Source organism: Lithobates pipiens, unplaced genomic scaffold, assembly GCF_037356315.1.
Source record: "Lithobates pipiens isolate NorthernLeopardFrog02 unplaced genomic scaffold, aLitPip1_a1.2 Scaffold_16, whole genome shotgun sequence".
Classification (NCBI taxonomy): domain Eukaryota; kingdom Metazoa; phylum Chordata; class Amphibia; order Anura; family Ranidae; genus Lithobates; species Lithobates pipiens.
The window spans coordinates 656,453,070-656,475,086 of NW_027507748.1; the positions used below are offsets into that span (position 1 = coordinate 656,453,070).

Genomic DNA, 22,017 nt, shown 5'->3' on the forward strand with positions numbered 1-22,017 from the left:
CCAGCTCTTTCTTCTGGGTTCTTACAGCCGGTATGTGATAACAAGACATCAGGTTTGTTCTCCATTAGCCACTGTCTGTAGGCTAATGCGTCCCAAGATATCTGACATGGATATACCAGAAGTTTGCTGGAGCAAGACTTGCATCATTCTCTGCTAGACAAAAATGGAGGCAAGAGGCAAGGGAGGCAAGAGGCATGGCAGAGCAAGATACAAAAAAAATGTACTTTCAAAATTGCGGTTGGGGAGAGAGTTAAAAAGATCCAAACTGCTTTTTTGAAGTTCACTTTAAGCTGACATCATATTTTAACAAAAGGGAGCTGCACTGGGCCAGCGTAAAAATCACTTCTTCAGTATAAGGCCCATGACAGGTGGACATTACAAAAAACATATTATCATATGCCATCTCATATGCAATATCATACAGCACTGGAAGGCTTATATTTAAATCAAAGCAGATTCAGAAGGCAGGAACATTTAGTCAAAATGCTAAAAAAGAATTTCTTGCTACATCCCATATTGGCAATATGTTGTAAAGAATCTCGGAATCATGTTAAATTGAGTTTTGTGTTGATCAGGGCTTTTTTCAGCTGGAACGCGGGAAAAAGCAGTCCCGGCAGTCCCCTCCAGCACTGAATGTATTCAAGGGGTGCTGGTGTGTGATGGAGGGTCTACTGATGCTGGCTGCTGGGGTGCCTATTGTTTCTGGAGGGGATCTATTTTTGCGTGGCAATCTATTGTTGCTAGTAGAGGATCTTTTGTTACTGGAGGTTACTGGAAGGGATCTACTGTTTTGGGAGAGGTCCACTGTTGCTGGCTGCTGGAGAGTCTAGTAATGATGATGGCTGTTGGGAGATCTGTTGTTACTGCTGGGGGTCTATTACTGCTGGCTGCAGGGGATCTATTTAATTGCTGTCTTGTTATCATTACCAAATTCCATACAAACTACTTAGCATTACAAAATTATATTTGGCCCCATATTCTCTAAAAGTGATCATACTGGGAGCTGGTTAGAGGAGGGAAACCAAGGGCCGGTGCTCAGAGCTGGGCAGGGGCAGAACCAAGGGTCAGTGCTTGCAGGTAGGTAGGGGGTAGAGACACAAAGGGACATATAAGGGGGGTTCCTGCACCTATTCTCTGAGGAAAAAAGCACTGGTGCTTATAGGATGCAAGTTTACTGGTACCTTTCATTCTGATCAGAAGTCTGCTTTAATAGAATGCTTGTGTTCTGATTTTTTATGTATACAACGTTTTGTACTTTTAAGCTGGGAATCAAGCCTACCTGTTTTCACAGTCTGCCAGCCTAATGAGAAAGGGCTCCGGGCTTGTAAATTGTAATAGAGGATGGGGCTGTGATTGTCAGCTCCAGGACTCCAGGACAGCGTGGCTGTAGTCTCGGTTATTTCCTCCACGATCACCACCCCTGGGGGACCAGGTGGACCTGAAAAACAAACATCAAATTGAATGATCAAGTGCAGGCCTACTATTAGAAATCATGGGGCCCCATACCGCCTACCTGATGGGGCCCCCCTTGGCTCCACCCACAACCCCACCCCTGACCCCACGCTGTCACGAAATCTGGGGGACTGGTGGCAGGAGCTGAAACATGTAACATGTTCCAAAAGGTGAACCTTTAATAACCATCATTATTCTAAACTTTTTACACTATTATAGAGCAGCAGAGATCTCTAGAACTTTGATAAAAACTAATTAGTAGGGATGAGCTCAGGTGTGTTTGGACCGTAGACGGAACCCACCTTAGCTATAACACCAGGAAGCTTTACAGTGTCCCACCAATCATAACTGGATCTGAATGGGAGAGATGTCAGTGTTTTGACATCTGTGCCCGTTCAGTTTGTGTCCTCATACACCACGGACTTGTGTCCATTTACATCAGGCTACCTCTGATCTGTCACATTTAGGTGTTCTATTCCATTTTTCCATTTTTATTTCCTGGCCTTGAATGGACACGGAGGTAGGCGGATGTAAATGCACACAAGTCAATTCATATATGGACTCCTGTAGACCTACATGGAGCTTTCAATCAGGTCTGCATGGAAAAACTGACAAGCGGACCTGATTGCAAAGCTTAGATGAAAAATTCTCAAATTGGAGTGGTTTGGGGGTGGTAAAAATGCAGCCTGGATGTGTGTTTCTATTGCCCCTTCCCCAACACCCATGTAAAGTAGCATCTCATTGTGTGCCCATGGTAATTATCATTATGATGATCAGAGCACAGCAAGTGCTGTATGGCTCTGTCAGTGTAACATGCTGTGTGGTGCTGACTTTGTTATGGCTGTACTGAGTTATATTCTGCAACACATATTACAGCCATATATTAAGAAAGTCAGCACCACACAGCATGTGACACACAGTGGGGAGTCTAGGGACTGGAGGGGAGTGTTTAGTCAGATTAGGCGACCCGTCACAATGTGTAACGAAAGTGACGTTCTGTCGCCGCCATCTTGCTACACCCCACACTCCTCCATAGTAAGGATACACTGAGAAGGGGGAAAGCAGACATCTTGTTACACCCTCCAGAGTTTTGCCTTTTGCATTTATTTTTAACAGTAAACTGAGGTTATATAGTGAAATACAGTACTTAGGACTCCGTCTGACTGGTTAGATGTTGAATTTTTAAAGCAGTGGCAAGCCTGCTGATCTCACAGGCTTGCTAATCTGACAGAAGTGTGCTGCTTTTAAAATTCAACATCTAAACATTTATACGGAGTTCTAAGTACTGTATTTCACTATATAACCTCAGTTTACTGTCAAAAATAAGTGTAAAAAGCAAAACTCCGGTGGGTGTAACAAGATGTCTGCTTTTCCCCTTCTCAGTGTATCTTTACTATGGAGGAGTGCAGAGACTAAACGTCTCTTCTGTTACACATTCTGATGGGTTGCCAAATCTGATGAAACACCGGAACTTTAGTTTGTTACAAGGTACACTGGTGCAGAGCAGGGATTGCCTGCCTGCACCTGGGAATAGAGAAAAGGTCTCTCTTCTGCTCTCACCTCCTGGGCCCCTCGGTTAAACTGATGGGGCCCAGGAAGGTACTATATACCTTGCTAATGAAGTAGGTGCAGGTTAAAAATGTTACTCAGCTAATTCATTTTTTTAGCTTGAAATGAACTACAAAGCTGCTCAGCCCCCCCTTGCTGACCGGGCCAGGTACAACAGGACTGGTTGTACTGCCCTATCAGCGGCGCTGATCAAAACATAACATTTCAAAGAAGCATAGGCAATGTTTGCAACAAAGCTGGCTACCAAGTGCATGCAAAAACATTGTAGAGCCACATGTCTAGCACTCCTGCTCATCCAGCTATATGTAGGGCTTCATTTGTTGTTAGGCACTGGTCTATTGTGTTTATACTGGCCCTATATGGCAAAATACAATACTTTATTTTTGGAGTTTACTACCTACTGATATATTTGATAAGATTATCTTTAAATTACGCTCAATGTTTGCAGTATATTTGAGTAGCAGAATGCATTTTACTGTATACATGTATCCTATTTTCTGCCATGTAGCTATTATTAGCTTAGTATTTTTGTCTTGTTTGGGGTATGTCATGTTATCAGCTGTGCCATCGGAATTCTATATTTTACTTGTCAACAGTTTGATTACTTTTCAAGGTACAAAAAGAAGAACTAGAAAGGGAAACACAAATCAAAGCACACATTCGCCATGTATTTCAGCCTGTCATAGATGTTGACAGGCTACTGGCACAGGAACTGGACACTGCGCCTGTTCATCATGGGTACCTGAAAACTCCAAAATTGATGCTGACAAGCCAAATATCCTGGCCTGAAGCACAAAGCCTGTGGGCAAAGGACACACACACGCCACCTGTTATGCTGACCACAAAAACAATAATACTCCAGAAAATGATTGGTTAAACCCACAACTTGTTAGACACTCTCCTCTGCAGCCCACTGCTCAGCCACTGTTTGCCATTAAGGGTGCCTCCACTTGCACAAGCCTGCAACATTTGTGTTGCCTGTTACTCTCACTCAGCCCTGATTGGCTTGCGGGGCTATGGCGTTCATGTTGCTTGGTAGTGGCCCAACGCTGCCTGATCCTTTCTCCAGCTCTGGTTGGCACGTGGCAATGGAGCTCTCTATTTTTACATCACAAGCCGAGGACTCTGGTCTTATTATTGCATTCTGATTCTTGGCTCTCTTCCCCTGCCTTCTTTAGGATTCTCCTGTTGCTGACCCATTGACTGGATAACTTTATTATATGATTAGTAGCAGCCTTGATTATTGAAATGTATAGCCTGCCCTGACACTTACTTGGAGTACAAATGACTATTTTGCCCCATACACACGAGCAGATTTTCCATTGGAAAAAACTTGGATGGTCTTTACGACGGAATTCCGCTCAAGCTTGGCTTGCATACACACAGTCACACAAAAGTTCTCTGAACTTTTGACTGCCAAGAACGCGGGGACGTACAACACTATGTCAAGCCAAGAAAATTAAGTTCAATGCTTCAGAGCATGCGTTGAATTGTTTCCGAGCATGCGTAGGAATTTTGTGTGTCGGAATTGGTACAGATGATCGGAATTTCCGATCTGAACTTTTTCCGACCAAAAAATTGAGAACCTGCTCTCAATCTTTTGCTGGCGGGAATTCCATCAGCAAAAGTCCGATGGAGCATACACACGGTCAGAATTTCCAGCCAAAGGGACTTTTGCTGGCTGAATTTTCGATCATGTGTACGGGGCATAAGATTGTCCCCTGCCCTGACCCTCACTTGGATTACAGATTACTCTGTGATTGTCCCCTGCCCTGACCCTCACTTGGATTACAGATTACTCTGTGATTGTCCCCTGCCCTGACCCTCACTTGGATTACAGATTACTCTGTGATTGTCCCCTGCCCTGACCCTTGATTGGATTATAGATTTCTCTACGATTGCCATCTGCCTGCTCCTTACTTGGATTACAGATTAATCCATAATTGCCGCCTGCCCAGACCCTTGTTAAATTATGGACTCTGCCTCCGCCGATTGCAAGTCAGCCGAGGCCCCTGCACATATGGCATCCATTCAGTCACTCCCCCCACTCATTACTGTCCTTAAATCTTGAAGTCATCTGACACATTGCATTACTCTGGGTTTCTGGGGAGAATATTAGTTCTGTGAATACAGCTCTGTGTCCTAAATCCTGGGGATATTCCAAATACTGGTAGAAAAGGTGATTACTATAGGGCAGTGATGGTGAATCATGGCACCCCAGATGTTTTGGAACTACATCTGGAGTGCCAAGGTTCGCTATCACTGCTATAGGGTAAACTGCACACTGGTCTGACCATTTTCACAGAACAGGGTGCAAACCTGTAGATTTTACACAAGTATATTTACTTTTCTTTTATACTGGCTTTTTATTCAAATTTAGATGCAGTTCTTTAGAACAGCCTTTCTCAACCTTTTAGCACAGGAGAACCCTTGAAATGACGTTCCTGTCTTGGGGAACCCATAACAACTTCTGAAGGAACCCTGGTTGAGAAAGGCTGTTTTAGAGGTTGGATTAAGGCTGGGTTCACATTAGTGCCAGATGCAGCTCGCAGCAGGGGTCCGGTGCGTCCCTGTTCTCCATTTCAGGGATGAATCAGGGCCGAATTTATGCCTGAATTTGGCCCTGAAACAGAGCCAAAGATATACAGGACTCCTGTGCAAGCCGCTCCCTACCCGCACTGGAGATATGTGAACTGGCTCCATAGAAAGCCGGCCACAATCTCCTGTCATGCAAATTGGATGTGGGCAAAACCGCATTGAATTCACACTAGTGTGAACCCAGCCTAAAGGTTTATTTGGTATAACAATTTAAAAAGTTAAATTAAGCATTTTTTATACTTTTTACCAAAGTGAGAGGCAACTGAGCTGTATAAAGGAAGTTGGTTTCAAAAGGGGACATTCTTTTCAAGCCAGGGAGAGTTGGGAGCTCTAAACACATATACGTATACATTACCTTTTACAAGCCTTCCCTAGCTCACAGGTCACAGATGTAGAGGGATGGTTTTGTAAAAGTTAATTGACTCTATATATGTTTTTCTTTTCTATTAAAACCTGTCACTAAAATCAAACTGCTAATAAAAGATGTCCACGCAAAGAAGATAGTAACCGCTGCGGCTGCCCGCAAAACTAAACACCACTGTAATGAAGGGAAATAACCCAACAAAGTCTCTTTAGTACCTGACACTTCCAGAAGTGTCAGATGCTTGGTCCCTTGCTGCACTCAGTAGTTCCTCCCGCTGACCCATACATCACTACTGCGTCCTGTGTCACTTTAATCACTTGCCCATGACCCACAGTAATATACGCCATCACTTTGACATTTAATATCAGGGTTACAGCAGCAGCATCTAGCTGCCATAACCCTGGTATGATTTTTTTCTGTGGGCGATACGGCATCTGCTAATAGTTATCCCAGTGGCGGATTCACCACGGGATCACATTTAAGGGCGGTGGGAAAGGTACCCCCCGCCGCTTTCCGGTCATTTCCACGTTTACCAGAGCCAGCAGTAAACCTAGAAATGGTTTGATCCACTTGCTACATAGACAGAAGGTCGAGTGAGGGCAAGATGGCCCTCACTCGGCTCTATGCCTTGGAGGACCGGAGCAACCTCCAACTTCACTTCCAGTCCTCGGGCAGATAGACAGGATTTTTTTTCCTTTCTTAAACTCAAAATGCTATTTATTTTTTTTGCTTTTATAGGTAATTGAGAGATCTGGGGTCTTTTTGACCTACTATCCACCCTGTAATGCTGTCCCTAAGCTTATTTTCTTTCTTTTCTTTTGCTCCGGGACTCCCTGGTCAGTAAAAGCAAGGAAAAAATAAAAATGTATTAGATGAACATTCGACTATGTTATTGCATAGTTGTATGTCACTAGCATGGCACTGCGCCTGACATCACAACATGTAATGTATATATTTACTGTTATATGATTGTAAAAATCATCTGTTTATAGACTGTAAACATTTTACAAGACTTTTTTATTTTGTGGGCAGTATTTTTCCTATGAACAGTAAATGCCTGCATTAATACGTAATACGTAATGCTATAGCAAGATGTACAGTACTGTACATAAAATTGCTGAACTGTTACATTGCAGCCTTGAGTTTGTGCGCATAGATCTTTATCAGTTTTTTTCATTAAAAAAAGAGATTAACTCCAGGGATAAAGCGATAATTCTCCCTCTCTACAAGACTCTGGTCCGGCCGCACCTAGAGTATGCTGTCCAGTTCTGGGCACCAGTCTTCAGTAATGATGTGCTGGAAATGGAGCGAGTACAAAGAAGGGCAACAAAGCTGATAAAGGGTCTGGAGGATATTAGTTATGAAGAAAGGTTGCGAGCACTGAACTTATTCTCTCTGGAGAAGAGACGCTTGAGATGGGATATGATTTCAATATACAAATACCATACTGGTGACCGCACAATAGGGATTAAACTTTTTCGCAGAATGGAGTTTAACAAGACACGTGGCCACTCATTAAAATGAGAAGAAAAGAGGTTTAACCTTAAACTACATAGAGGGTTCTTTACTGTAAGAGCGGCAAGGATGTGGAATTCCCTTCCACAGGCAGTGGTTTCAGCCGGGAGCATCGATAATTTCAAAAACTATTAGTTAAGCACCTGAATGACTGCAACATACAAGGATATACAATTTAATACTGACATATAACCACATGCATATGGCAGAAAATGGAAAAAGGACGGCCGCTCACTGGACCTGTGTCTCTGATCGATGTATGGATTAAGCTTTATTCAATAAAAGCATTATTTTGGAGTGTGGCCATCCTTTTTCCATTTTCTGCCATTTGACTTTGCAGAGGCGGCACCCTTCATCTCCTACTACTAGGACGGTCTGAACCTCAAGCGATACCACCTGGAGCGGTGATTACCTTAATTTGATGTTTTTGGACTAATCACATACATAGGTTGGACTTTATGGATTTGTGTCTTTTTCCAACCTCACCTACCATGTAACTACGTAACTTTTTCACATTTGGACAATGGTGGAAGGAAAAAAAACGGAGGCAGCTTAACCCCCCTGGCGGTAATCCCGAGTCTTGCGCGGGATGAAAATTCAGAACCATTAGCGGTAACCCCGAGCCAGACTTGGGATCGCATCGCTGAATCCAGGATGAGTATGCTCACCTTGTCCCCTGGATCCAGCGATGTCCCCTCGCAGTGTGAGCGGCTCGTCCTCCGCTCGATCTATCACAGAGCCGAGCTCCTTTCCCTGCGAGCGCTGCGACACACGGGGACGGAGAACGGCGTCAAATTCAAAAAGTGAAACACACACATTACATACATAATAAATTAGAATCACTCTCAGAATTGAATAATAATGATTTGTGGGGAGATCCGTCATCAAATACTGAAAAGTAATGACAGCGACAATTCTGCAACTGAACAAATTTCTGTTTTTTTGATTTGATTACATTATTGAATAATTTTTATTATTATTATATTATTATTTGGTTTAATTATTTATTGTTATTTATTATATTTTAATTTATGATTTTGTTTTTCAAACTTTATCATACCCGGGATGTCTACTAGACTCTGGTTTGGACAGATTTAAGTGAGTTATTCCTAAACCCTTGTACACACGGTCGGATTATCCGATGGAAAATGTCCGATCGGACCGCGTTGTCGGATAATCCGACCGTGTGTGGGCTTCATCTGACTTTTTCCATCGGAATGTCCGACCAACAAAGTTTGAGAGCTGGATATAAAAATTTTCCGACAACATGATCCGATCAGACTTTGTCCGATCGTTTGTAGAGAATTCCGATCGGACAAAGTGCCACGCATGCTCAGATCAAATTGGCTACTAGCCTGAATGTAGTCCCGTCGTAACTAAATAACGTCATCACGTTACGAACGGTCGGATTTTCAGACAACTTTGTCCGACCGTGTGTATGCAACACCAGTTTTGGACAAAATCCGTTGGACAAAATCTTACGGATTTTGTTGTTGGAATGTCCGACCGTGTGTACAAGGGCTAAGAATTGCAGGCCTACAATATTAAAGGCCAAATTTCCATGCAAAATAATTGTACCACTTTCAGCATCAAAAATCCGACATAATCATACTGCCAGGGAGGTTAAGGTGGCCACATTGCAGAGCGGACATTAAAAGAACCATGCTTTAAAGATGGGTATACATTAGTAGAATGTCTATCAACATTTTTTGCTGTAAGAATTTCTCTTTGTTTTTCTAATCATTAGTGGGATCAAATCGAAATTTGTTTTCGACTGCAGTGATGAAAATTTTTTAAGGAGTCAATTCATTCCAAAATTGAATGTTAAAAGTAAATGAAACCTTGAATTGATTGACCATTGAGGATTTTCAGTTCTAGGAAATTTCGTACAAATTCTCCTAAGAATTTTTATTTGACGTTCTTCTATTGTATACCCAGCTTAACTGCAAAGGGACAAAAAAGTACAGACAGAGGTTGACGAGAGGTTTTCTTCTGTGACTGGAGTGTCACTTTAACTGATAAATGCAATCCATTATAAGAGCATTACATATATTACATTCGGACAATTGAATTTCAGAAAACTTGAAATATTCAAGGAAAAGGTTGTTGGTGGGTTAGAGAGAACATCTTTATGCTGAAAAAGCAAAGGCTGAGAAGTGGCAATGTATCACTCTGCAGTCACCAGTGAGGAATAGGTGACAGGCAGGCCGCGCTATGCAGATGTCATTCCCCTCATTGCAATATCATTACATTTAATGCCGGCCGGTAATCATTCATACTGTCAGATGGATGGTTAGCTTGGAGAATCCTTTCTTCCCAGGGGCTATATCGTGCCTCACAATCGCTTGCCAGCAACAGGAGAATAACCAGTTTGGAACAAAATAAATGTAGAACCTTTGTAAGATCATCCAGAAAAAGACATCCCTGAATGTTCTCAAATGAATTCAATCACCACGGGAGACATTTCACTTTTTTCAGTATTAATGTTTTCCAAGACCTTTTGCCATTGTATTAAAATGAAAAAGGAGACATCCTTCATTCAGAAGGTGGAATGTGAATTCATTTTATCACTAGCCCTTAAGGGCCTTTCACCATATTTAAGCAATGAATAGGCCAGTATTAGAGTGAAGGCCACTGAGGACTATGGAGCACCAACATGCTTGCCCAAGGAACCTGGCCTTAAACTGTCTTAGACCTCTACAGTAACATGTGTGATGTTTTCAGTGATTGAAGAAATTGAGCCTCCATGATTGAAAGAACTGAAATCCAATGAATGAAAGGGGTGAGCCAGGGAAAGTCAGGCTGGGGAGGAAATGGCTAAATAAGGATCCTCCAAATGTTGCAGCTTCAAATGCACATGGTTTCAGTACAGAAGAGGAGCCTGTACACCTTTGCAATAATGCAGCTAACTAGAGAGTTCCTCTTTAAAATCTTTGCATAGCCATTTTTTTTATGGAGCAAGTGTTGCAGTATGTGTCCCCATTGGGTAGATTCTCTTTTTGTCCTGGTGACCATTATTACTGAGACAGAGGGTAGGGGCCTGTACACACTGCCCAGCACACTAAACCACAGTGGTTTAGCGTGTAGCAGATGTCCATTTCTGCTATAGGGGGCAGTGTGATGCACATTTAATCACATCACACAGTTACCTTTTTTTGGCTGAACTTCATGTGAAGTGCACAGAGTGACACTTCGTTCATGGCACCACACAGCAGTATGAGGCATTGCGCTTACTGTGAGGTGACAATGACCCAGAGAGGTGTAATATTATGGAAAAATGCTCACTCTCTCTGAAATGCAGTGAAACCCTGCATTCTGGTGTGAACATGACACACAGACAACTATTGTTTTCTATATGTCATTGCAGTTACCTGCATTTATCTACAAGGAAAAACGCAGGTAACTGTACAAAGTGTGAACGGGCTCTTAAAGGAATACAACTTTCTCACTTTATCATTGGTTCTCCTTGGGGAGGTTTTTTACAGACTTTATTTTCACTTAATGTCTATGTACTTTAAGTGTGGGGATTTTTAGCACATACACTATATTGTCAAAAGTATTGGGACACCTCCACCCCAAACTTGCTCATCCATGTCTTTATGGACCTTGCTTTCTGCACTGGTGCACAATCATGTTAGAACAGGAAGGGGTCATCCCCAAACTGTTCCCACAAAGTTGGGAGCATGAAATTGTCCAAAATCTCTTGGTATGCTGACGCTTTAAGAGTTCCCTTCACTGGAACTAAGGGGCCAAGCCAGACCCCTGAAAAGCAACCCCACACCATAATCCCCTCCCCACCAAATGATTTGGACCAGTGCACAAAGCAAGGTCCATAAAGACATGAATGAGTGAGTTTTGGGTGGAGGAACTTGACTGTCCTACACAGAGCTCTGACCTCAACCTGACAGAACACCTTTGGGGTGAATTAAAGCGGAGACTGTGAGCCAGGTCTTTTCATCCAACATCAGTGGCTAACCTCACAAATGTGCTACTGGAAGAATGGTCAAACATTGCCATAGACACACTCCTAAACCTTGTGGAAGCCTTCCCAGAAGAGTTGAAGCTGTTATAGCTGCAAAGGGCGGGCCAGCTCAATATTGAACCCTACGGACTAAGACCGGGATGCCATTAACCTCCCTGGCGGTATGATTCAGTCTGGAATTAGGTGCTGAAAGTGGTACAATTATTTTGCACGGAAATCTGGCTTTTATTTTGTAGTCCTGTAATTCTTAGGAATGACGCTCTTACATCTGTTCATACCAGAGTCTAGCAGACATCCCGGGTATGATAAAGTTTATAATATAATAAAGAATAATAAAAATTATTCAATAATGTAATCAAATCCAAAAACACTGAAAGATTTACACTTTTTGGTTGCTATGGACAATCTCCAAATTCCAGGCAGTAAAAAACAGTATTTATAATATAAAAGTGCATGCAGGGCACTGCACAGACCACTAGGGACAAAGGGGGTGTTTTTTTTAATACAGCACTGTAATCTGTAAGATTACAGTGCTGTGTGTGTTTTGTGTGTTTTTACTTTTTTGAATTTGCCGCCATCTCCGCTCCTGTGCGCCGTAACGCCGCAGGGAACGGAGCTCGGCGGAATTCGGCACTGTGAATCGAGCGCAGGACGACTCGATCACACAGCGCGGAGGACATCGCTGGATCCAGGGGACAAGGTGAGTAACTCTCCCTGTGTCCTCCCTGCATCGAGCGAAGCCATCCCGAGTCTGGCTCGGGGTTACCGCTCCTATCAGTATATTCCTACCCCGAGCCAGACTCGGGATTACCACTAGGGGGGTTAAAGTTCATGTGTGTGTAAAGGTGTCCCAATACTTTTGGTAATATAGTGTCATTTCTTTATCACTTATTTCACATTTATGGAACTAAAGTTTTATTGTTTTTTAGTGCTATATTCTATCTATCTATTCAAAGCAGACGTTAACCCTCATTGAATGATAGTTTGCTAAAGCCAAGTGTATCAGTTGTCGTTTTAAACTAGAAATTCCTGTTTTCACCTTTTATGTTCTTTGTTGTATCTCAGTGCTGCTGATCTCCCGCAGCCTCTTTGTAGTGATAGCTGCTTGGCATTTTTCAGTGCTGATGGTGACAATACTGAACTAAGCGCCTGTGTAACTTATGTTGCAACATCCACTCTTATGCCGCGTACACACGATAGTAATTCCGGCCAGAAAAAGACAGATGAGAGCTTTTCATCGGAAAATGCGACCGCGTGTCTGCTCCATCGGAATTTAGCTGTCCGAATTTCCGCCAGCCAAAAATTGATAGCATGTTCTCAATTTTCCAGACGGAAAAACTTTCTATCGGTAATTCCGATCGTGTGTATGCAATTCCGACACACCAAAAATCACGCATGCTCAGATTCAAGTACGAGACAGAAGCTATTGGCTACTGGCTATTGAACTTCCTTTTTCTAGTCCCGTCGTAGGTGTTGTACATCACTGCGTTATAACTGATCGGAATTTGATGTGACCGTGTGTAGGCAAGACAGCTTGAGCCGAATTCCGTCGGAATTCCGTTGGGAAAACCATCAGAGCTTTTTCCAATGAGAATTCCGATCGTGTGTACGCGGCATTAGTGTTTGAATTACTAAAGGCAAATAAAGGGATTGATTTACTAAAGGCCAATAGACTGTGCACCTTGCAAAGTGCAAGTGCACTCTGCAAGTGCAGTTGCTCCAGAGCTTAGCAAATGAGGTAAAGCTTCACTTTGCAAAGAATATCCAATCACATGCAGGGAAAAAAAGAAAAGAAAACATTTTTGCTTGCACATGATTGGTTGATGAAAGTCAGCAGAGCTTCTGCTTATTTACTAAGCTCTGGATCAACTGCTCTTACAGAGTGTAACTGCACTTTGCAAAGTGCACACTCTTTTTGCCTTTACCCCAAAGTGTTCACTTTGTCAAAGAGGTTGCACTTTACAAAAGGGATTTTCCCCAGAGCTTACTAATTGAGTTGAACCTCTGCTGATTTCCATCAATCGAATCATGTGCATGCAAAAAAATTGTTTTTATATTTTTCTTGCCTGTGATTCTTTGCAAAAAAAAAATCACCTTCACTAAACTCTGCGAACAATTCCCGTGCAATGTGTAACTTCTCTTGCAAAGTGAACAGCCTAATTGCCTCTAGGAATTCAAACTCATAGGGGGTTATTTACTAAAGGCAAATCCACTTTGCACTACAAGTGTCCTTGGAAGTGCAGTCGCTGTAGATCTGAGAAGAACATGCAAGGAAAATAAAAAACAGCATTTTAGCTTGCACATGATTGGATGATAAAATCAGCAGAGCTTCCCCTCTTTTCAGATCTTCCCCTCAAATCTACAGCGACTGCACTTCCAAGGACACTTGTAGTGCAAAGTGGATTTGCCTTTAGTAAATCTCCCCCAGAGTCTCCTTCATAAGCCGTCTCATGGGGTGACAATTAAGGCGCACTATTGGGAGACAGGAACAAAGTCTTGATACCCTGTAAAAGGAAGTGCCCCTTCATGGCAGGATTGCCAGATAATATTTTAATGAAAGCTGCAGATTTAAAGAGTAACTCCACTTTTGTTGAGAAAAAAAATTCCCCTCTGTTTGATCTGTGTACATTGCAAGGATTTTACCAAACTTTGTTCCACAGTTCTACCTTTTTGTTATTCTGAAGAAATCATTGTGTGTTTGTCTGTGTCCATGTGTAAAGTGAATATAATGGGAGTGGTTTCTTAATTATCAAATAGCTGCTGCACTTTCAGGGCTCTAATGAGGAAAATTGCAGGGTCTGCATTCCTTTAGATGTGATCTCCTATTGGGAGTATCTCATTAAAAATGTCATTTTTGTTGCAGGGGATGCCTGAAATATGACTTTCATCTTCAATCAGTGAGCCAATCACACAAGCAGGAAATTACATTTCTGGGGGATGTTTTGTACACATTATGCATAGAGAACATCTCCAGGTTGCCATATTGCATTGTATTTTACAGAAAATTACAGCACTGCAGATTGAAAAGGAAAGGTAATTTGTAATAACATTCAATTACAATATGACTTGTGTGTCATATGTATACTCTATATTATTATTATTTTTATTATTTTCAGATTTTTTTTCTCCCACTACAGTGGAGTTACCCTTTAAGAATAAAAAACCATTACTGAATACATGAGTAAACAAGTATAAAAAAATAGAAAAATACCGCGCTGAATAACATATACAAATGCAAAAGAAATGTGTAGAAAGAGCAGCTGCTAGAACCATGAGATACACACAGAAACAGGTAAATAATACAAAGTAGCAGTGCTAACCAAAACACGACCAAACAAGTGTAAAAATAAAAAATAATAAATTAATTAACCACTTGCCGCCCGCCCTATTACAAATTGACGGCGGCAAAGTGGTTTCATAATCCTAACCGGACGTCATATGACGTGATTAGGATTATGAGCCGCTGCGCGCCCCCGGGGGCGCGCATCACGGCGATCGTTGTTGCGGGGTGTCAGTCTGACACCCGGCAACTACGATCTCGGTAAAGAGTCTCAGACGGAGACTCTTTACCATGTGATCAGCCGTGTCCAATCACGGCTGATCACAGTGTAAATGGGAAGAGCCGGTGATCGGCTTTCCCTCACTCGCGTCTGTCAGACGCGAGTAGAGGAGAGCCGATCGGCTGCTCCTCTGACAGGGGGGGTCTGTGCTGATCGATTATCAGCACAGCCCCCCCGAGGATGCCCACACTGGACCACCAGGGACACCACTAGACCACCAGGGAAAAGGTAATAAAAATCCATAATCCTCCCTAGACCACCAGGGTGCCAGTCAGCACAATGGGTGCCAATCAGTGCCCATAATGGATGCCAATCAGTGGCCACAATGGGCATCACTGATTGGCATGCATTATTGTTTGGCACTGATTGGCATCCATTACTATAACACCGATGCCGCCTATGAGTGCCCACCTGTGCCGCCTGAGTGCCCACCTGTGCCGCCTGAGTGCCCACCTGTGCCGCCTATGAGTGCCCACCTGTGCCGCCTATCCATGCCCACCTGTGCCGCCTATCTATGCCCACCTGTGCCGCCTATCCATGCCCACCTGTGCCGCCTATTCATGCCCATCCGTGCCGCCCATCCGTGCCGCCCATCCGTGCCAGCTATCAGTGCCAATTTGTGCCACCTATCAGTGTCCGTCCGTGTCGCCCATCCGTGTCGCCCATCCGTGTCGCCCATCTGTGTCGCCCATCAGTGCCGCCTATCAGTGCCACTTCATTGGTGCCACATTGGTGCCCATCAGTGCCACCTTATCAGTGCCCATCAGTGTAGCCCCATCAGTGCCCATCAGTGAAGGAGAAAACGTACTTATTTACAAAGTTTTGAAACTGAAACAAAAAAAAACATTTTTTTTTTCAAAATTTTCAGTATTTTTTTATTTGTAGCGCAAAAAATAAAAACCGTAGAGGTGATCAAATACCACCAAAAGAAAGCTCTATTTGTGGGAAAAAAATGATACAAATTTCATTTGGGTACAGTGTAGCATGACCGCGCAATTGTCATTCAAAGTGCGACAGCGCTGAAAGCTCAAAATTGGTCTGGGCAGGAAGGTGTTTAAGTGCCCTGTATTGAAGTGGTTAATCCAAATCAATGGTTGTGTAAACATGACATAAGTGGTAAATAAACAGTCCATAAATAGCACATAAAGTGAGTGCTTAGAAACGACACATAGATTATGCACTTACCAGAAGGCAAGCTATAAGGAGCCTGTGGCTAAACACCAAGCCAAGGCCTTTATCTAAAGGGAAGATAGTAATCCACCACTAGTTATTAGACATGTGCGGCGTCAATAAATTTGTTTTGTTTTGTTCCCTTTTGTATTAGCCGTTAATTCGTAATTCGTGTCCAAAATTCCATTTGGATTCGTACGAAATATGAATTTTCATTAGGTTTGTTAACTTTTCGTAACAATTACGAACGTCCGTTATGATGAATTTATCATGATGAGGGGCTCCCACCATCCCTGTGCTGTGCTCATTAAGAGGGACTCCCACCATCCCTGTGCTCTGCTGACTTCCTGGGTTTTTAACTTCATCATAACGAATAATCATAATTACCGAAAATTCTTATTTTGTCCGATTCTGAATCTCCCATCGACCACCTGTACCAATCTCCCACTCCCATATTAAAAAGGTCATTTTCCCAACCCTCGTTCAGCAGCAGAAGAAAACCTCTGATTGGTCAACAAAACACCAGTCGCGTTTCCGTTGTAACAGAATTTGAATCCGAAAATCATAAACAAAATTTTGTATTTCGTACAAAATTCGGAAGCATAGCAATTCGTATTTCAGATCCTCCCGAATGTACAAATTTACAGAAATTTGTACAAATTTTCGATTTGTACGAAACTAATCACACATGTCTACTAGCTATGGGAAGGAGCTTATAATGAGCACCAAATAGCCTGGAGTACTTGAGCAGCAGCCACCAAGGAGCAAATTCAGGTATTACCCAGAAAATATAAAGAGAGACTCCATAGTGTATCCCGTAACTAAAATGGTTCAATAGAATAAAAGGATTACACTTACAAATAAGAACATAAAAATGATCATAACAAACAACCGGCCAGCAAGCGAAAACCCATCCACTGAGAAAGTGCGTACGTCAACCTCCCTACGCATGTTTCGTCACAATCTGACGTCTCGTCATCTCATCCTTTTTTTCTATTAAACCCTTTTAGGCACGGTATACACTATGGAGTCTCTCTTTATATTTTCTGGGTAATACCTGAATTTGCTCCTTGGTGGCTGATGCTCGAGTACTCCAGGCTATTTGGTGCTTATTATAAGCTCCTTCCCATAACTAGTGGGGGATTACCATCTTCCATTTGGATAAAGGCCCTGGCTGGGTATTTAGCCGCAGGCTCTTTCTACCTTGCTTTCTGATAAGTGCATAATCTATGTAGTGGAGGTACACTGTCATCAAGAGGTGTTATTTCTAAGCACTCACTTTATGTGCTATTTATGAACTGTTTATTTACTACTTATGTCAATTGTGCACAACCATTGATTTGGATTAATTCATTTATTATTTTTCATTTTTACACTTATTTGGTCACGTTTTGGTTAGTGCTGCTACTTTGTATTATTTATAAGTAAACAAGTGATTGAATAACTAAATACCACCACTGTACCTGAAATCTTACGTATGAGTGGACTGCCCCTTTAAAACTTGCAAACAGCTACTTTAAAAACCACCCTATAAAAACAAAAAAGCTACAATTCCTATAATCTATTGTCTTGATTTTTCTTGACATTGAAAGATATCCTTTTCCCTACTACCGCAGTGCAAGACTGAACAACATTTCCCTTTCAATATGGCAAGCTATAAAAAGTCCCGAAACGCAGAAAAAACTCTCCAGTGCAGCATTCAGTATCTGTCAGCACATTCACATTTGTGATTGCCTGTGTACGGTACTTATCTTCATTATGTACCTTTAAATTGCATCGCCTTCTGTTTTATATGAAGAAATTGCAATTTATGATTAAAACCTCCATCCGTGGAGAAGGTTTGTGGACTGTTTGGCGGCGCAATGGAAATAATGTAATGCCTTTTATGATAATGCATCATCATCAGAACAGAAAATAGATGTAAGTGCATCTGATTTTCTGGTAAATCAAGCAAGACGTTCAGTCATGATAGCACAGGCTTGTTGTGCTCCGTTCACTCCGCCGAGCAGAAGGTTATAGCACACTGAATGGGTAGCATTTTGAAGATTAACTTGCGTTACGGCAGACGAAGCATGGTATAAGCAACTCTTTCCTTGCTGACGTTCCATTTTGTTTTTGTTACTTTTAAACATTGTTCCTTCTGCAAAGAGCATGAATATTTAAATGATCACACCACTCATGTTTCTTTTCTTAAATAGGCAAAATTATGAAAAAAAACAAAACAAAAGATTAGATACAATTTAATACATAGTTAAGGGGGTGCTCAAATTGCACTATGCTCAGATTAGATGCTTATTATAACATAAAGCTAAACTCTGATCAGCAAAGAAAAGTACCCTTGCAGTGAACCCTTCCCACCCCATCCCTGGACAACTAGAGTTACATGCTTACATAGCTAGCTAGGTTGAAGAAAATAGTCCATCTAGTTCAAGCAATAGAAAAAAATAATAATAAATAAATAGAAAACCTCCATATACAGGATCCTATACCCACAGTTGATTCAGAGAAATGCAAAAAAAAAAACTATAAAGTGTGGTCCTATTTGCTCTGGGGAGGGGGAATAAATTCCTTCCTGTTCCTTTTAATTTTTAGTTTTTATTTACATTTACTTTTACTTACTTTCAACAATTCGGTAAATTCCAGACAATATCTTGAAACACATACCATATCATTTATCATGTTGACACGTTATATCTCCACTATCAAAGTAAACAAGGGAGGGCGGGGACAACAGAAGAGAAAACATAAAAGAAAGGAAAAAAAAATTAAGGATTCCAAAAACATAATGGTAAAAAGAAAAAAGAGGGAGAAAAGAGAGGACCTATGACAAATATAGAGGTAAACCTGTCGGAAGGATATAGAAACACTAACGTTAATTAGTATTATTCAGTAAATCATTTTCTAACTCACGTTTAAAGTCTGAAATTATTTCATAATATAGGTTATTATTCTTTAATTCTAACCATTTTGCCCATGTCTTAAGATATTTCCTGGTCAGCCCTTTATTTCTGCAAGTTATTTCTTCAATTAAATGAAGCTCGTCAACCCTTCGCAGCCACAGTTGGGATAGTAGGTATCAGGCATTTTCCCCAATATGGTGGGATCAGAGATTTACAAGCAGTTAACAAATATAGAGTCATGCACATCTTATATTGGTCTGTTGTTTCGTTTGTGCAATTACGGTAAATAAAAAAGGTCAGTGGTTCAGGTCTAATTGCTTGTCCCAATATCAGAATGATCACCTTCGCCACTTCCTCAAAAAAATGGGCGATTGTTATGCCGCCTACACACGTTCGGAATTTTCGTCGAAAAAAGCTCTGATGGTTTTCCCGACGGAATTCCGACGGAATGTAGGCTGTCTTGTCTACACGCGGTCACACCAAATTCCGTCCGTTTATAACGCGGTGACGTACAACACGTACGACGCAACTAGAAAAAGGAAGTTCAATAGCCAGTAGCCAATAGCTCCTGTGTCGTAGTTAAATCTGAGCATGCGTGATTTTTTGCATGTTGGAATTGCATACACATGATCGGAATTACCGATAGAAAGTTTTTCCATCGGGAAAATTGAGAACATGCTATAAATTTTTGGCTGACGGGAATTCAAACAGCTAAATTCCGATGGAGCATAAACACGGTCACATTTTCCGATGAAAAGCTCTCATCGGCCTTTTTCTGGCCGGAATTCCGATCGTGTGTACGCGGCATTAGGGAAAAATCCCCATATGTGCCCATGTGTAGCTCGATCTCCACATTCCCACCAGCATAGGGCAAAGTTGAACTAAACATTACGTTTAATTTTACTGGTGTGTAATGCCATCGAGTAAGAAGTTTAAAATTTACCTCCATCATTCTAATCAAAGTACTGGGCGTATGGGGAAAATGGCATAATCTTGTCTTTTTGCTTATCTGTAAATGTAATTTGTCTTTTTCCCAACGGCATACATAGCCCGGGTACCTATGGCTTTGTAAAGACATCAGAACACTATAGAAAAAAAGATACAATGTTGTGGTGGGTCTTTACACTGCACAATTATTTCAATAGGGTTCAGTTCTTTTAACGAACGTATGGGTTGCGGGAGGCTCTGAGTAAATTGGGACAGCTGTACATTTCTCCACTGGTCCATAAATGTTGGCTGATCTACTCCGCATAAGGACTTTAATAATTTTATTTTTTAATCTTTTATTACTTGATGTAATACCAGTGTTGATTCTGGAAACCATGATTCAAAGACCTTATCTAAGATACCAGGCATAAAATATTTATGTCTCAACAAGGGCATTAATGGGGAATTATATTCCCAACAATATCGAGTATGCAAGGAGTCCCATATTGCCAGGGTTAATCTAGTCAAAGGAGATGTTGTAGATGCTAGCCTTCTCAATGGTCGTGGTATCCATGGCACTGAGGATAAATCTGTATCCTCCAGTGCCATTTCAAGTTCCACCCAGAGTCTAGTCTTTCTAGCATACTTCCAGTCTGCCAATCGAGCTAACACAATTGCTTGATAGTATAATTTAAAATTTGGTAAAGCCACCCCCCCCCCCCCCCCCCGTTTTTTAGGACGATATAAGATATCTCGAAATATTCGAATACACTTTCCCTTCCAAATATAGTGTGTTATGCCGCGTACACGCGATTGGACATTCCGACAACATAATCCATGTTTTTCTTTCTGAGGGATGTTGGCTCAAACTTGTCTTGCATACACATGGTCACACAATGTTGTTGGAAATTCCAAATGTCAAAAACGCAGTGACGTACGATGAGCCGAGAAAATTGAAGATCAATAGCCAGTGCAGCTCTTCTGCTTTATTCCAAGCATGTGTAGAGCTTTGTGCGTCGGAATTGTGTACACACGATCGGACTTTCCAACAACTGATTTTTTTGTCTAAAAATTTGAGTTCCAGATCTCAAATTTTGTGTGTCAGAAATTCCAATGGAAAATGTCCGATGGAGCCTACACACGGTCAGAATTTCAGACAAAAAGCTCCCATCGAACATTTTCCTGTCTGAAAATCCGCCCGTGTGTATGCAGCATTATAGTGGACTGTAACAGTGAAAAAAATCCTATAGGGACACCAAAGGGTAACATTTGGAAGACATATAAAACTCGGAGAAGGACATTCATTTTTATAACATTAATCTTACCTAGCCAAGAATGGTAAAGAGAAGACCATTTATGTAAATCAAATTACATCTTTTTTGAGCAACTTAAGATAATTAGGTTGAAATAAATTGGTGAGAACTAGGTGAGACTAAGTACTTTAAAGCAGATAATTGCCAAGTAAAAGGGAATTGTGTTTTTAAAGGTTCAGCTTCATGCATAGGTATAGATATATTTAACATTTCAGATTAGTCATATGAATCCTAAAATTGGATATATATTGAAATTCCCGCATTAACCCTAGTAAATTTGGCAATGTATTTTTCGGGTTGTTGAACGTAAAATAAGACATCATCTGCATATGCAGCTAACTTATCTTCCTTTCCCTTCACTTTTACACCATGTATGTTAGAATTAATTCTTATAGTTGAAAGGAAGGGATCTAAATAAATAGAAAATCACTTTAATGCTCATTTAGTCTAGAGCAGCCTTTCTCAACCTTTTTAACAGAGAGGGACCCCTGAAATAACTTTCCAATCTTAGGTAACCCCTGCTATAAATGACTGTATCTACAACTCATGATACTTTCGTATGATGGCTAGAGGGAAAAATGCTCCTTACAGTTGTGGTCATCAGGAAGAATTACCCCTTACAGATAGCCAAAAAGATCAACGGTGTCAGTAGGAACTTATCTAAGAG

General features: G+C 41.5%; 1 protein-coding gene across 1 annotated transcript in view; it reads right to left on the reverse strand.

The window, feature by feature from the left end:
* The window catches only part of CNTN5 (contactin 5), a 780,450-nt gene that overhangs the window by 190,860 nt on the left and 567,573 nt on the right, over nt 1-22,017 (reverse strand). The window contains exon 14 of the mRNA XM_077484405.1: nt 1,280-1,438. Within this exon, the coding sequence (XP_077340531.1) occupies nt 1,280-1,438 (159 nt within the window). The remainder of the gene's footprint in view (nt 1-1,279; nt 1,439-22,017) is intronic.